A 16,639-nucleotide genomic window follows, 5' to 3' on the forward strand; every position below is an offset into this window, starting at 1 on the left:
TCTACCTTTCCCAGACTAATTCTTACTCACTGTCCATAGCTAAAATGTCACCTGCTCAAAAAGACATTACAGGGCTACCCCCAAATCAACTAGTTCTGCCTGTTAATATGCTCTCCTAATAACCCCTGCTTTTTGTGAAAGCATTTATTACAGTTCAAAATTTTATAGTTAAGTATATGATTTATGTCTGTGTTCCTCACTAGACTATAAGTTCCCTGAAGAAATGGGTGGTAGCTATTAACTTCATCAGTGAATCCCCATCACTTAGCATAGTGGCCAGCTAATAATACTTCTTGAGAAGTATTCAAAAGTATTTGTTAAGCAAAAGTTTATCTGGACCTGTCTTATTTTACTTAGGTCATTCTAATGCCAAAATAATAACCATCTTTCCAATCATCTCCCTTGCACCTTTATTCATACTCCCAAAGTTTCCATTACCCTGTATTGACATTAACCAGTCAATACCCAAGCTTCTCATTCTATCCCCTCCTTATTTGCTGAACTCCATTCCATTTATGACACACCCAATTCATCTTGCCTTTTGATCCTAATCCTTCAACTGTCTCAAAAGTAATTCTACACTATGGCAGATACCTTCCCTCTTCAACTGAAACCTAAGATTTCCCTAAAGACTATACCCCAGTCAGCCCTCTTCAGTAGATGCCCCCCCTCCTCTTCTAATTACCTCCATCTGCATGAAGGTAAGTAGACAAAGAATCCATGTTTTCTTTATTCCTTAATGCTGCTACTGACTTCAAATAGTAAAAATATATTTATTAATTTTTAGGTACCAGATTCTGTGATACATACGTATATTGTTGTCAAATGTAATCTTCTCATACAATTAGGCTGGTTTCACAGATGTAGTACAGACCTGGTCTACACCAAAGAAAAATACTAAAGTATCTCAGGAAGTAGGGAGAAGAGGCTCTGACAGAACCCAGTAACAGCCCTGAATTTGGAAAGATAAGGTTGGGCCAACAACAACTGAAATTTTTAATGTTCTTGTTCATTCATTCATTCATTCATTCAATCAATGCATATATACCATGTGCCAGGCCCTGACCCTATATACACTGAGGTTATACTGGTAAACAAAACAGTTGGGGCTTCTACCCCGCAAATAGGGGTTTTACAACCAAACACAATTATAATAGAGAGTGCTAAATGTTCTAACGGATAGAGGTTGCCTTGGGGGCATAAAGTAGGAGAATAAAGAAGAACTACGTTTTGAAGGTCCAGTTGGGGATAGTATGTTCCATTGGCAAGCTACAATCATGGGACTTAATGACAGCCCATGTCAAAGCAGTGTAATGTTTTTTGACATTCTATTTTCCTACAAACTACCCCTTCGAACCACCTAAGTAAGGTTGCATCTACAACAAGAATTTATATCTAAATATTAACAGAAATGGCAGTAGTTTTCTTGGTATTTGAAGATCAGTGATCTCCTGCTTTAACTATTTCTAAAGTTCTTTTACCCCTTTGTTCACTGCTTTGTGACCCAAACCCAGATGACCCTAGCTCCAGAGACTACATGGATCTATAAAACAGACAGAGATAAGTACAACAGAATATCTCGGGAATAAACTCAGAAGTATGCCATGTGATGCTACCTTAAGGTCACACTTGCAATACAGTTGAATAAACTTTAAATTGTGTTAACAGGAAAGAAAGAGATTTTATATGTTAACCGGGTTGTGAGTGTGAATGTGTGTGGAAGTGTGTGTAGAAAGAGGGTAGAGTGGGGAGTATTTCAGGCAGAAGTAAGTGTATGTATATGGGTCTGAATAGAAGAGAAAGCATGCCTCATTTGAGTGAATGAAAAAAAAGTCAGTGTGGTTCACTTACAAGGCATGGATCAGGCGAGGTATGGCTGGAGAGGGAGCTACATACAGAGCCTTGGAGCTCTATCCAAAGACAAGGAGGACCCACTGAAGCATTTTAAGCAAAGAAACAACACGATCCAATTTGTGTTTCAGAAAGCCCACTCTGCTGCTGTGAGGAGAATGGACTGAACTCCACCTCACCCCTCCAGGTCAATAGCAATTTAAAGCACTGGGGAGTCCTGGGGTTCCTGTGGCCGCTATAGCAACGAGAGAGTCTGCAGTGCATCTGGGGCAAATTCCGGATGCAGCAGCACCAAAGAGCACCCAGGGTTAGCCCCTGTATGGAGAGCAATCGATGCTGTGCCAATGCTGGATGTTCAGAAAGCTGACCCCTGGCACAAAGGCTTCTCCACACAAGAAGAGGAGAATGGTGCCAAGCTTCAGTCCCCCTGCTAGGAGGCCCACACTCCAGCTCTCTCACCACCTTCTTGGGTTGCTGGGCTGTTAAACCAGTTTACATAAAGAGCCCCTCACCTCACTGCAGCAGGGCTTCCAAAGAGAATCAACCAACTCTATGGGCAGCAGTGACTGTGAGCAGAATGACTAAAACGGAAAAAACCAACATGGGGCCTACTGAAACATTCTGCAATCTGAAAGACGGAGAATGTAAATGTAGAGGAAGATGCACACTTGTGAAAAAGTTCACTTCCAGAAATTAATACATCTTAGAAAGAGTTGGCTCTACATTCTCAATAAATGTAGACAAATGTAGGTTTTAAAAAGAGATGAAAAATAATACAGGACACTGGACTCTGATGAAGAAGGACAGGCTGAGAAAAAGGGAGAAATAGAGAAGACCTAGATACAACAAGTTAATATTGTAAGAATATAAAAATGCAATTCAAATAAATATCATAGTCGGAAGCTGACAATGAAGGACAAACTGACAATGAAGAAAAATAAATTAATGTTATGAAGGAAATGCTTAAGAAGCACTCATAAAATGCAAAGGAAAAACAAGAAAATTAAAATATCAAGAGAGAAGATCATAGCTACGAGAAAGAATGAATACCTAATTAAAGATAATAGAAGACACAATACAAATGGGAAAAAAATGAAAAAGATAATCTTTTCTGAGGGGAGAATACCCCTAAGTCTGCAGATCCAAAGGGCAAAAGTACTAGGAGAAAAAATAATAGGGGTATATCTAGACCCATGCTAGTTAAAGATTTTATTTTAAAGGGAAAGGGGGGGGAGGAGAGAGAATGACTTGTCTGACATTGGACATCCCTATAATGTTCGCAAAACGCAAAGGAACAATGTCTAGGAACCTGTTAAGATTGATTTGTGACCCAAGAATTCAACATCTAGAATACATGCCATTTGTGTATGAAGGCAACTAAATCAAAAGGTATTTTTCAAATATCTAAGAGCTCTGAAGACATGCCAACATGCAACATTTGGAAAAAATTACTCAAAGATGTAGTCATTTGACTGAAAAAATAAACCAAAATAAAGAATCCAGGAATGAAAAGGCTGTTACATAAATGTACTGGTAGTTAACAAAAAACAAGTTACATATAAAATTAAGTCTAAAATATTATAAAGTAGATTATAAAACAATGTAAATATAAAGAATAATTTTAAAAGAAAATGCATAAGTTATTTTTCCTTCCCTTCCCCTATGATTAGCTGTTGTTTCTCAAATTCCATATGAGTGAAGTCATATATCTGTTTCTCTGCCTTTAGCATAATAATACACTCTAGCTCCACCGACATTGTTGCAAATGGCAAGATTTCATTCTTTTTCATTGCCAAGTAGTATTCCATTGTATGTATATGTGTGTGTGTGTGTATCTATGTGTGTATGTATACACACACACACACACACACACACACAACATCTTTATCCATTCATCAGTCGATAGACATTTGGGCTCTTTCCATAATTTGGCTATTGTTGATAGTGCTGCTATAAACTTTGGGGTGCACGTGCCCCTTCAAATCAGCATTTTTGTATCCTCTGGATAAATTCCTAGTAGTGAAATTGCTGGGCCATAGGGTAGTTCTATTTTTAATTGAAGAAAAAATAAGATAAAAACAGGGAAGGAAGCAAACCATAAGAGACTCTTAAATACCGAGAACAGACTGAGGGTTGCAGGAGGTGAGGTAAGTGGGGGATGAGTTAAATGGGTGGTGGACATTAAGGAAGGCACTTTCTGGGATGAGCACTGGGTGTCATATGTAAGAGATGAATCACTGGGTTCTACTCCTGAAGCCAAGACTATACTATATGTTAACTAATTTGAGTTTAAATAAAAAAAGAAAAGGCATAAGATTTTAAAATTCAACAGCAATACTATGGTATGAATTAAAAAAAATTTTTTTAATGTTTATTTATTTTTGAGAGAGAGAGACACACACAGAGCTTGAGCAGGGGAGGGGTAGAGAGAGAGGGAGACACAGAATCCGAAGCAGACTCCAGGCTCTGAGCTGTCAGCACAGAGCCTGACGCGGACCTCGAACTCACGAACCGTGAGATCATGACCTGAGCGGAAGTTGGACGCTCAACCAACTGAGCCACCCAGGCGCCCCTAGTATGAATTTTTAAATCCCAGATCATATAAACAAAATCTGGAGACTGAAAAAAAGATATAATAAAACTAAAAGTATGCTTATTCCTCATCTTACAGAAGAGGCAATTAGTATATGCAAAAGTTTCACTTTTGACACTAAAAAGTAGAGACGGATTGGTATGCAAATTTTTCTATACAGGCATATTTAAAAAAACTAATACTAATAATTTATTTTTATTAAAAAATTTTTTAATGTTTATTTATTTTTGAGAGAGAGAGACAGAGCATGACCTGGGGGTAGGGACAGAGAGACACAGAATCTGAAGCAGGCTCCAGGCTCCAAGCCCAGAGCCCAATGTGGGGCTCGAACCCATGAACAGTGAGATCATGACCTAAGCTGAAGTCGGAAGCTTAACCGACTGAGCCACCCAGGTGCCCCTAAATACTAATAGTTTAAATCATCTCACATCTTTCTGTTGTCCTCATAGACCAATCTCCACCTCCCTGAATGACTTACACATGTGACTTAAAATCTTACTCCTTCCCTTCCCATCTCCCATTAAATTAAATACCTGAGTTGAGGACTAATAAGGTCATCTAAGCCAAGAGTTCTTACTTTTCTCAACCCAACAGCCTCCATATCTGCTCCATATCACAAGCACATTCACATTTTGGATCTAATTATGAGACACTCATTGTTCCAACCCTAAGTTCTCAAATTTGATACTTCAACTCTGATGATAACTTCCCATTTCCCTCCTTTCCCATTCCCAACAACCATTTCACCTAATTATCCCCTACTAACACTTGTAAGAGTCAAGCCCTCCTAAATAATGCAGTGCATTAGCCAACCCCCTTCTAGCTGCCTTACTTCAGTCTAGCCTAGGTTCTATGGTCTATCATATGAATGCATGAATGAATGAATGAATGAATGAATGAATGAATGATGAATGAAGTTTCTGTGCCCTACAGCTACTGCCCTGCATTTCTCCCCTTTTTAGCTTACAAAACTCTTGAGTAAGTGATCTACACCCACTCTTCCCCTTCCTCCTCCTCCACACCCACCTTCCCCCCCCCCCCCCCAATTTAACCCCTTGCAATTTGGCTTCCTTCTCTCCTTTATACTGAAACTACATTTTAGAAGATTTCCAATGACCTCAAAAATGCTTACTAACTCTTTGCAGTTATCATTCTTATCTCAGTGTCTTGGTGGTCATTCATTCAAAAACTACTATTTGTTACCATTGGTCCTGAGAATGCCAAAATAAGTAAGACCACCCCCATCCTCCAGAGGCTGAGAGTCTCTCAGGTGAGGTAAGCATATAAACCAGTAACAGTGGTAAAATATCACAGATGCCACCAAAGAAGCATGCAAAGCTGAGTCAAGGGCACAGTCTTAAAATGCAGCCCCTGGCTCAGGGATGCTGTCATGGCAAAGCTTTTCCCAACCGGCACACATCCCCCTCCCCCACCTTCCTTCTTTGGATCCCTTTCCTCCTCCATTTTCTGAAATGTGGACATTTTTCACAATTTAGATCCAAACTTTCTGTTCTCACACCACACACTTCTCTTACAGACCTGAAACATTCCCAGGGCAAACAAAAGCAACATTCAAAATCTGAGTCTAGAGCCCCTGCCTCTAATTTTGACCTCCTGGGTCTTACTGTTAAGTGTTTTTCTCTTGGAAAACTCACCAGCATCTCTAGTCCATTTCTGTCTCTGTCAGTAGAATCCACATTCTCCCATTCTGCAGATTCAAAACAGAAGCTAACTCTGCTCTGTTTCCCCCTTCATCCAACCAACTACTTAGATGGCCCCCAATTCCTATCCATCTCTTCTTTCAAACTCATGTTGATTCATAGTTTCTACCTCCTACTGTGGTTACATATAGACTTTCTTCTTTCTTCCTAGTGAATTTGACCACTCTTAAAAGAATTGATTTCTTTTTTCTCTGTGTCTCTTATAGCATCCAGCATAGTATACTGGATATAACAGTATATTCAATAATTATGTTATAGAAGCTATCTTACAACTATTCTGTGGGAGCTTGAAAAGCCATGGAGTGAAAATGGATCTAGCCTTGGAGACAGCCAATGCTGGACATGGAGTCATGGACCACCGGGGCACAAAAAATCCCTCATTCTCGCCTCCTGCATTTTGTGGGGGGCTATCCTAACCACTCACCCCTGTTCACACCAACATGACCACTCATCAACTCTGAGACCTTTGGGACGAGGGTGATTCAGGTCAGCACCCTGACGGTCTGCCCAGCTGACAGAAAACTGAAATTGGGTGGGGAAGGAGAATTCCAGAAAACAGGCTTTCATCAAGTCCTCACAATCAAGTTCACAGCAGAGAAACTGAAATGGGAGATTTATGTTCCCGTTCCCTCATGCAAAATACAAATGAGAACACTTGTGTAGTCCCAGATACGAATAGTTTCCACTCTCAACCAAAACCCTCCAATCCTACAGTATTTAACAAACAGAGAAGTGGTTGTGACAAAAGTCTCATCCTAGGGAGCAGCTTGTCACCAACCAGAGGTGAGACTGAAATGAGACATCTAATTCAAAATCAAAATACTGCCACGAAAAGACTCCATTCCCAGACACAGGAGCTCACGCACCACCTTTGGCAATATGTACTTGCTGATTCATGCCAAAAGTTTTTACTGAAATTGGAGCAACTAACAATAAAGGGAATTGTAACCAACTCTTCGGGCTCATCATGTTATAAAAGGAGAGTGGAGAGAAAATGTGGTTGGTTTTATTTGACTCATGTCCACCTAACTTCCATTGTTCACTTCTGCTTAGCGTCCCAGAGCGCTATTCCAAGCCCAAGCTGAAATTACATTTCTGGGTTAATAACAAGCACAGGAAAATAAATCACATCTGCCCTAGGAGTGAACCCAAACCAAGAGTTGCCAGAGAGGAATTTGTGAGTTGAGTCTAGAGGCAACTTTAATTCTGAAGGAAATGAACCTTTAAAAAGAAAATCCAAATAGCTATCCATGTAGACAAAACATTAATCTACACTGCTTTAATTAATTTGGGGGCCTTTTATAACTTTGTTTTCTCTTAAGTGGATATCTGCCAAAGCAGAACTTCTCTCATAAGATATCTTGGGGCCAAATACAGTAATAGTAAAGACATTTGTGCTCAGGCTTCATCAAATCCTTAGGTTTATTTCCATTTCCTAAAGGAATATCCAACTACTCAGACTTCTCTCTACAATAAAATCCCTATAAAAAAGGAAACCATTTGCCCAACCCCCAACACCAATTTCTTTCTTTCATCTGGGCTTTAGTTCATCCAGAAGAGTGGTAGCTTTTGAAGGTACAAACTGATACTATTCTAGATGTCCATGTCAGGTGAAAAGACTAGATCAGAACACAGTTCTGTCCCAAACTGATGTGGAAATCACACCAGAACAAGGCCGACATGCTTTCTTCTGATGAGGCCAACCCAACCCCCCCTGTGCAGACAGTTGCAAGTCTATCCTTCTACTCCCCCGGATCAGAGATGATGCTCCAGCACAGTAGCAGCAATGGTAATGCCTACAGAACACCCTCCCACCTGACGTAGTGCTGTCCGACAGGAGTATCATGAAACACACAGATATAATTTAAAATTTTCTGCTAGCACTTAAAAAAAGGAAAAAGAAACCAATGAAACCAACTTTCGTATCTTATTTTATCTAGTTCAATATATCCCAAACACTATCATTTTGGTATCTAACCAATATTTAAAACATTATTAGCAAGACATTTTACATTTATCTTGCATGCTAAGTTTTCAAAATCAGGTATTTAGGGGCACCTGGGTGGCTCAGTCAGTTAACCATCCGACTTCGGTTCAGGTCATGATCTCATGGTTCACGAGTTCAAGCCCCACGTCGGGCTCTGTGCTGACAGCGGAGAGCCTGGAGCCTGCTTCAGATTCTGTGTCTCCCTAGCTCTCTGCCCCTCCCCCCACCCACACTCTGTCTCTGTCTCTCTCCCTAAAATAAGTAAACTATTTAAAAAATTCAAAATCAGGTATTTTACAGCTGTAGCACATCTCAATTCAACTGTCACACTTCAGATCCTCAACAGCAAAATATGGCTAATGATTACCGTATCAAACAGCATGGATCTACAATGTTTTTTACAAGAAAAGTACAATTCACAGTTGTAATTGTAATTTACCATTACATTTAAATGAAATTTAATTTACATGATAAATGAAAGGCTCAAAAAGCTTTTCATTGAGCCATTTATTCTCCCAATACCCCAATAAAGTAACTAAGAGATATTAGCTCCATGGATAGCAAATAAAGCCTTCTGAAGAAAAGGAAGCTGACTCATTTATCCCAAATCAAACCATGAAAAGACTTGGAAAACATTTCTGGTCATCTTGAAGCCCAGAACTTACTACAAAAGACCAAACCTTCTGCATCTGTGCAGTTATAAAACAACACAGTACCTATCGGGCTCCTGTCATTAAAAACTAATATAATGCTGGGCACCTGGGTGGCTCAGTCAGTTAAGCATCCGACTTAGGCTCAGGTCGTGATCTCACAGTTCATGAGTTGGAGCCCCGCATTAGGCTCTGTGCTGACAGCTCGGAGCCTGGAGCCTTCTTAAGATTCTGTGTCTCCCTCTCTCTCTGCCCCTCCCCCGCTCATGCTCTGTCTCTCTCTATTTCAAAAATAAATAAACATTTAAAAAAAAAATTTTAAACTAATATGCTGTATGTTAACAGCACTGGAATTAAAATAAAAAACATAATTAAAAAAACATGGCAAATTTACAAATCTCCTTTATTTCAAAGTGATACCTAATTTCTTCAGCTATGTAATCCCATCCATTCTTTTTCAAGTTTATTTATTTATTTATTTTGAGAGACCGTGCCATGCAGGACAGGGAAGAATTTCAAAGCAGGCTCTGCACTGTCAGCACAGAGTGTGATACGGGGCTCGAACCCACAAATCATGAGATCCTGACCTCATCCTGAGCCAAAATCAAGAGTCAGATGCATAAGCAACTGAGCCACCCAGGCGCCCCTAATCCCATCCATTCTTTTTCAGATACTTAGAACTTCATTTCCTCTCCTAGTAGATAACTCCAACCCTTCTTTACTATTGCATCAAAAGCCAGATCAAATAACAGTTCATACTTCAACACTACAGCTACAAATTATAGGAGGAGTTCTGAACAAAGCTGCAATAAGGCTCTTGGATACGGTAAAATAATAATAATAATAATAATAATAATCACCAGACTGAATAAAATATTAACTCAATATTGACTTCTAATTTCAAAGTAACCAGAAAAATTTCTAAAATGGAAAACAATCAAAGAATAAATCACCATTTTCTAAAATAATAGAACTGTAAATTGAACTTAGTCTATTAAACAGACTCAGGAGCACCTGAGTGGCTCAGTCAGTTGAGCATCTGACTTCAGGCTCAGGTCATGATCTCACAGTTCATGAGTTTGAGCCCCACGTTGGGCTCTGTGCTGACAGCTCAGAGCCTGGAGCCTGCTTTGGATTCTGTGTCTCCCTCTCTCTCTGCCCCTCCCCTGCTCACACTCTGTTTGTCTGTCTGTCTCTCTCTCTCAAAACTAAATAAAAACATTAAATTTTTTAAATAAATAAAATAAAAAGTCTCAAAATCTTTAAAAAATTTTAAAAAACAACCCATAGAGTCAATTTGTATAGAAAAAAGACCACAGATTTGAGCACAGACTTGGAGTTCAACAAGTCTAGATTCAAACTCTAACCCAACCACTATGTGCCTTGAGTAAACTGTTTAACCCTTCTAAATATCCATCATCATATTTAATAAACACTACCCCTAATACAGTTATCACAAAGATCACACAAAATAAAACACTGTAATTAGCACAGTATCTGGTTACTAACAAACATTAGTTAACTCCCAGCCCAGTCCCATTCATTTCTTTAATTTGTATAAAACAGAAAATATTAATCTGAATTTATAGCTCTGATATCAATAGAAATAGGAACACTATGATGCCCAATTTTCTTTTTATTCTTCTCAGAATGAGGTGAGGGCTGGGATGGTGAACAGCTCAGCTGTATGCTACTGAGAACAAAGGTCTGTAAAGAGTTCTAGTAAGTGGTGTCCTCAACAACAGTTCAGTCACCCCGTAACTCAGTGTCTTCCTCACCTCAACCATTTAATAAAGCCAATACAAATGTGGTGAGCACTGTCACCGATAAATGTATGGGGTAGTAAGAGAACCCAGAGAATACCTAGCTCAACCTGGAGGGAGGTCATGGAAAATTCCCTGAAGGAGGCAGTCACCTGACCTAAACCAGGCAGGCAAAACTGGTGAGGACTACAGGGAAAGGAGCGGAGAAGGGAAAGCTGTAGAAAAAGAACTGTGTGAGTGAAGACATAGGATGTGGTTAGATGTGGGAGAACTGGAAGCGGTTCTTATTGCTGGAGTATGAAGCGCTGTTGGATGCATGAGAAGAATGGAGAAGTAAACAGGGCTGGGGCCAGGAAGGAATTCATATAACAGAGGAAGGACCTTGGACTTGACCCTGTCAGTGATGGGGATAGCAAACAACAAGGCTGCCACTGGGGGCGCCTGGGTGGCTCAGTCGGTTAAGTGTCCGACTTCAGCTCAGGTCATGATCTCGCGGTTCATGAGTTCTAGCCCTGCGTCAGACTCTGTGCTGACAGCTCAGAGCCCGGAACCTGCTTCAGATTCTCTCTCTCTCTCTGTCTCTCTCTGTCTCTCTCTGTCTCTCTCTCTCTCTCTCTCTCTGCCCCTCTCCTGCTCACACTGTCTCTGTCTCTCAAAAATAAGTAAGTGTTAAAAAAAAATAAAAAAAAAAAAAAGGCTGCCACTAGAAATCAAAGAATTGGCATGAGTGAAAAAAAGAGGAAGGAAATCTGTGGTGGGAAACCGAAGACTGAGAGTCACTTTAAATGACAGCACATCAAAAGAAATAAATATTGCCACAGTGAACTTATCCAGCATTTCTGCCAACCTTTCTAAAAAAATGCACACACACATGGAGAAAGAAACATCCTATAAGGATGTTCATATAAAGAGGTACTTCTTAAAAATCCTGGGGTATGAAATTGTATTAAAATATCATTTCACTGGCAGAGCTTTCCCCAAGATTGCACCTTCCTAGTTAATATCAAAGCAGAAAACTGAGTGTAGTATCAAAGAAAAATCAGCAATGAAATCACGATAGCATTTAATCTTTATTGGCATCAGAAGCCTTAGTACCTAATACAACAAAGAGACACTCTCCCACAGGGCAAGGAGATTATTAGAATGGGGTCAAATTCCCAACAAGCATCTCATCCTGTCCAATATCACTGTAAGGATCATTAAAAAGAGAAAAATTTTAATCTTTCCAGTTATTATTATCATTACTTCACAGTAATTTTTTTGAATTGAAAAAAATGGCCTCTGAAAAAACCTACCAGAGAAATGGCAAAAGCTAAAGAGGAGAGAGAATATGACAGAAAGAGCAGAGGGTTGGGAGTGAGGTCCTAGGATCAAGACACCAAGAAGAAATTCTAGAGGAAGTCCAATACTAGGGAAACCCAGTAGAAAAGTATTAAAAAGAACAATCTGGGGATTAAAAGCAAAAATGTGTGCCCTTCCAGGAAATCATGTTATTAAAGTTTTAAACCCTTTCAATCTTTTTCTATTCATAGTGTACAGCTCTAAAGAGTACTCTAAATAATTAGCTGCTACAGATAAGGGAAAGCAATTTGGACACTAAAGAATACCAGGTAGTAATGGCGGCAACCCAACATTAAGACTTCTTTGCTGGGCAAAATCCCTCCCTGGTGCTGGAGTTTCTTCCTTATAACATTAGCTTATTCTTGGGTTTCCACATTAAATCATCAAGTTCTCTCAAAAGGGCTCAGTTCTTAGTCACTTAATCAGCTCTTAATTGTTTCCACTTTCAGTTAGATAAACAGATGTAAACAGAAATTAGAACCAAATGTCTGCATAAAATCACTTAACTTTCAAAAATAAGTGGAAAATCTGCCTGAGACAACATCAGACACTTCCAAGAGGCTATAAAATTAAGCAAGACTACTCTTCTAATGTCAGAGGCCGAAAAATCTATCGTATGTGCAAAAGGGGATACAAAAAAGGAAAAAAATTAGAAATGTAGACGGGTGTCATAAAAATAATGTCATCAAGCCTGGGTGGCTCAGTTGGTTAAATGTCCGACTTCGGCTCAGGTCATGATCTCACAGCTCGTGAGTTCGAGCCCCGCGGCGAGCTCTGTGCTGACAGCTCAGAGCCTGGAGCCTGCTTCAGATTCTGTGTCTCCCCCTCTCTCTGCCCCTCCCCTGCTCACGCTTGCACTGTCTCTCTGTGTCAAAAATAAATAAGCTTAAAAATAAAAATTTTTTTTTAAATAATAATGTCATCAACAGTACCTGCCCTGCAATTATCCTTTGAATAATTACAGGACATGACAATAAGATGAAACAGATTTCTGTCCATGAATAAGCTCTGAACTCTTGTAGTGTGTATAACTTATTCTCACTTTTCAGTTGGAAGAAGGAAGAGTATTTCAATAGCTTTTTCATACAATTATGATTATTCTTTGATACTACACCAAAACTTAACAAGTTGTAGGTTTTATCCCAGCTTTACTGAGCTATAGTTGACATATAACATCGTAGAAGTTTAGAGTATACAATGTGATGATTTCATATATGTGTGTTAACACATCCATTACTTCAGATAGTAACCATTTGTTTGTAAGTGTGGTAAGAACATTTATATTTTCATAGTTAATTATGTTCTCTTCCTCTCAAATATTTATTAAGTATCTACTATGTTCCAGGCAATGTGCTGCTTTTCCCAGACCTCAGAGTCTGTCAGTCATGCTCTTCCCTCATACCTGCCAGAACACCTCAGCATGGTGCTGAGTTCAGAGCAGCTGCCCAATAAATACCTGTAAAAAGATTTTTCTTTAAATGAACATAATAAGAGAACATATGGGGTTAGCACTATACCCAATGATGTAGCACAGAGAGCCTTGTAAAAGATCTCACTTCACTAGCAGCCTGCCTCTGGTCACCAATCCACCTCCCCTTCTGACTGAGTCACCACAGCGTGCATACCTGTCCACTGAGGGGGGCAGCGGCAGTTGTAAGTATTAACCCCATCCACACAAACTCCTCCATTCTGACACTTGTGGTTAGGGCAGTCATCAATATTCCGCTCACAGGTGATCCCTTCAAAACCTGGTTACAGAAGAACAAGAAAAAATAATGAATTCTCAGGCAGAAGTGATCAGCTCTTCCACAGAACACGGTCATCAGAACAGACCTACTTCATTATTTCAGTTCAACAGCCAGCAGCTGGCCAACTATGTATCTGTTCACCATACAGACTCACCAAACAAAAAATCCCCCAATCTTCTGTCTTCTCTTACCTCAAGAATAGCTAGACAGTTAAAGTGACTCATTATGCCAACGACATGACATGCCTTCACAGTTACCTCACAAGTACTTCAAAGTATTTTTATGAAATAAAATCCCACTGAAGATAAATGTCTACTTGGACAACTATTCACTGGTTCTTAAAAAAAGGGGGGTGGGGAGGGGAGTAGATTTTCCCCTGCTCCATGCTGGATTAATAGGGAGAACAGATAAAAGATCACCTAATTAAATTTAAATTCAGTTACTTTTTTCTTGGGGAAAAAAGTTTTCCTAGGAAAACTAGGTTGGGATGAGGAACATAAGAAAATACTAAGCTCACAGTCTAAAGATATGGGTCAAGTTCCAATCTCACTACCTACAAGCTTTTGAACACGGTAAATTACAAACTCTGAATTTGCTTCCTCATCTGTAAAATGAGGCTGATTCCACTTGAGCAACCTGTCTTCCTAGGTTGTTATGAGTGTCGTATCACGAGTACATTATATATGTAAAAAGCTGTCCGAAAATGGGATGGCATTATTACTAATTAAACTTACCAGCCTTTCAAATTCTTCCTCCTGCTCTGCACATTTACAGCATTATTTCCTTTCTCTTGATTTTTCTCTTTTATGAAAAGTGAAACCAGCACGCCAAGCTTCATCCTAACTGCCCACAGTGTGTTTCTCTGTAGTTTATATATTGAGCTTTTTCTTTTCTTTCTCCTTGCTGCCAAATCCCTTAGCTATTAAAATAGAAGACTACCAGCTTTAAAACTGAATGTTCAACTGAACAGTCTCCTGTTTGAAATATAGTATGACTAACTATTTGCCTCTTCAAAATGTCCCTTAAGGTTCCTCTTCCCCACTCAAAACACTTATTGGGTCTTAAACTAGGCACTGGGGATATAGCTGTGAGTAAAAAGAGACAGAGTGTCCCTGCTTCTGGGTTATTTACAGCCTGGTGAGCGGGACAGACATCAATCACATCTTGCTTTATGCATCCCTACCACGAGCTACTGTGATATTCGACATTTGTTCTGTTACACTGCAACATGGCTGATTTCTCTGAATAAAGTGACAGTCATGTAAATGGGTATAAACCAAATGGAAAAAAAAAAAAATTTACCGAGAGACCAAAGGAAATTACTTCATAGAAGATGGGGATAATTGAAAGCTTGACTAAAGAGAATTCTATTTCTCCAGGCATTTGGTACTCAGTCCATTCAAGCAGATGAATCACTAAGCAAGCTTGAGAAAGACTATGAAAATTTTTATAGACTCCAACTTTTAAAAATTTATCATATTACTCACATCTGTTTAATCATATGAAAGTCCTACAAATGAACTAGGCCAGACAATGCTGGTTTAAGCCCACCCCTAATTAAGATAAAGTGAGGGCAAATCTGCAGAGCCACCAAGTAGCAGTGTCTGAACAAGACCTGAGGTCTTTGCTCCTACTCTCGTGCTCTTAATGGAAACATTCTTTAGAAAACTTAAAAATACAGTTTTAGAGTGTGAGAGGGAAGTAGGGCTCCTGGCCCACCACTGCTAGAACTTGTGTGGTCCAGTGGTATTCTAGAACTAGTAATGGCTATCCTCCCTCTAAGTTGATCTGTCTGGTGACTAAGACTAATACGGTTGACTACAGTGTCAGAGAGGTGATAAAGCCCTTGTCGTCAAACTATTAGGAATTGAAACTGTGACCCTGAATTTGTATTAGCCAGTGCTACAACTAACTGAATTCACCAACCACAGACAGGTTAAGAAAGCAGAAGCATTTCAGTAAACCACAACATATAAGAAATAAAATGTTTTCTTTTTATGACTATTTTCAAGGTTATTCTTCCCTGACAAAGGTAAGTAGGTAAGAAGGCAGGTTAGTGAGAGTCAATTTGTAATTAGAGCATGGCCTCTGAGGCCAAACTGCCTAGTTTGCCCATGCAATAGGTGAGTGAACATGGGTAAGATACGTGACCTTTCTTTCCTCCCTGGGGGAATTAACAGGACCTACCTCAAAGGGTTACTATAAAGAGTAAACGAGTTAGATATATATTGCCCTTAATTCAGTAAATGTGCAGGGACAACTGAATATCTACAGACAAAAGAATAAATTGGACCCCTTTCCCACACCAACTCAAACTCTTAAGGGTTAAAGCTGTTAAGACTCTCAAAAGAAAACACAGGAGTGAATCTCTATAACTCAGGCTAGGCAAAGCTTTCTTAAATATGACTAAAAGCACAAGCAACAAAAGAAAACATAAAAAGTTTGGAGTTTGCCAAACTTTAAAAACATTTGGGCTTCAACAGAAACCATCAAGAAAGTGAAAAGACAGACCACAGAATGAGAAAGAATATTTGTGAATCATGTATCTAATAAGACACTTGTATCCAGGATATATAAAGAACTCTTACAGCAATAATAAAAATACAATATAAGTAATATAATAATAAAAAATATGATAATAAAAAAATAATAATAAAATAATAATAATAATAAATACAATATAATAATATAATAATAATAAGGCAAATAGCCCATTATAGAATGGGTAAAGGACCTAAACAGACATTTCTCCAAATATGATACACAAATGGCCAATGAGCACATGAAAAGATGCTCAACATCATCAGCCATCACAGAAATGCCAATCAAAACAACGAGATATCATTTCACACCAACTAGGATGGCTGTAATAAAAAAAGACAGACAATAATAAGTGTTATTGACAGACAGTAACAACCTCATATAACTGCTGGTTGGGATGGAAAATAGTGCAGCCACTTTGGAATAGTCTGGCAGTTTCTGAAA

At 39.1% G+C, this 16,639-nt stretch overlaps 1 protein-coding gene and 1 pseudogene across 2 annotated transcripts in view; one reads left to right on the forward strand and one right to left on the reverse strand.

The window, feature by feature from the left end:
* NOTCH2 (notch receptor 2) overlaps positions 1-16,639 on the reverse strand; it is a 164,448-nt gene that overhangs the window by 66,645 nt on the left and 81,164 nt on the right. For both annotated transcript variants that reach the window (XM_011285094.4, XM_019837710.3), the window contains exon 5: positions 13,532-13,654. In XM_011285094.4, coding sequence (XP_011283396.1) covers positions 13,532-13,654 — 123 coding nt within the window. The remainder of the gene's footprint in view (positions 1-13,531; positions 13,655-16,639) is intronic.
* On the forward strand, positions 924-1,610 carry LOC101089284 (annotated as a pseudogene).

The sequence above is a fragment of the Felis catus genome, chromosome C1, assembly GCF_018350175.1.
Source record: "Felis catus isolate Fca126 chromosome C1, F.catus_Fca126_mat1.0, whole genome shotgun sequence".
Classification (NCBI taxonomy): Eukaryota; Metazoa; Chordata; class Mammalia; order Carnivora; family Felidae; genus Felis; species Felis catus.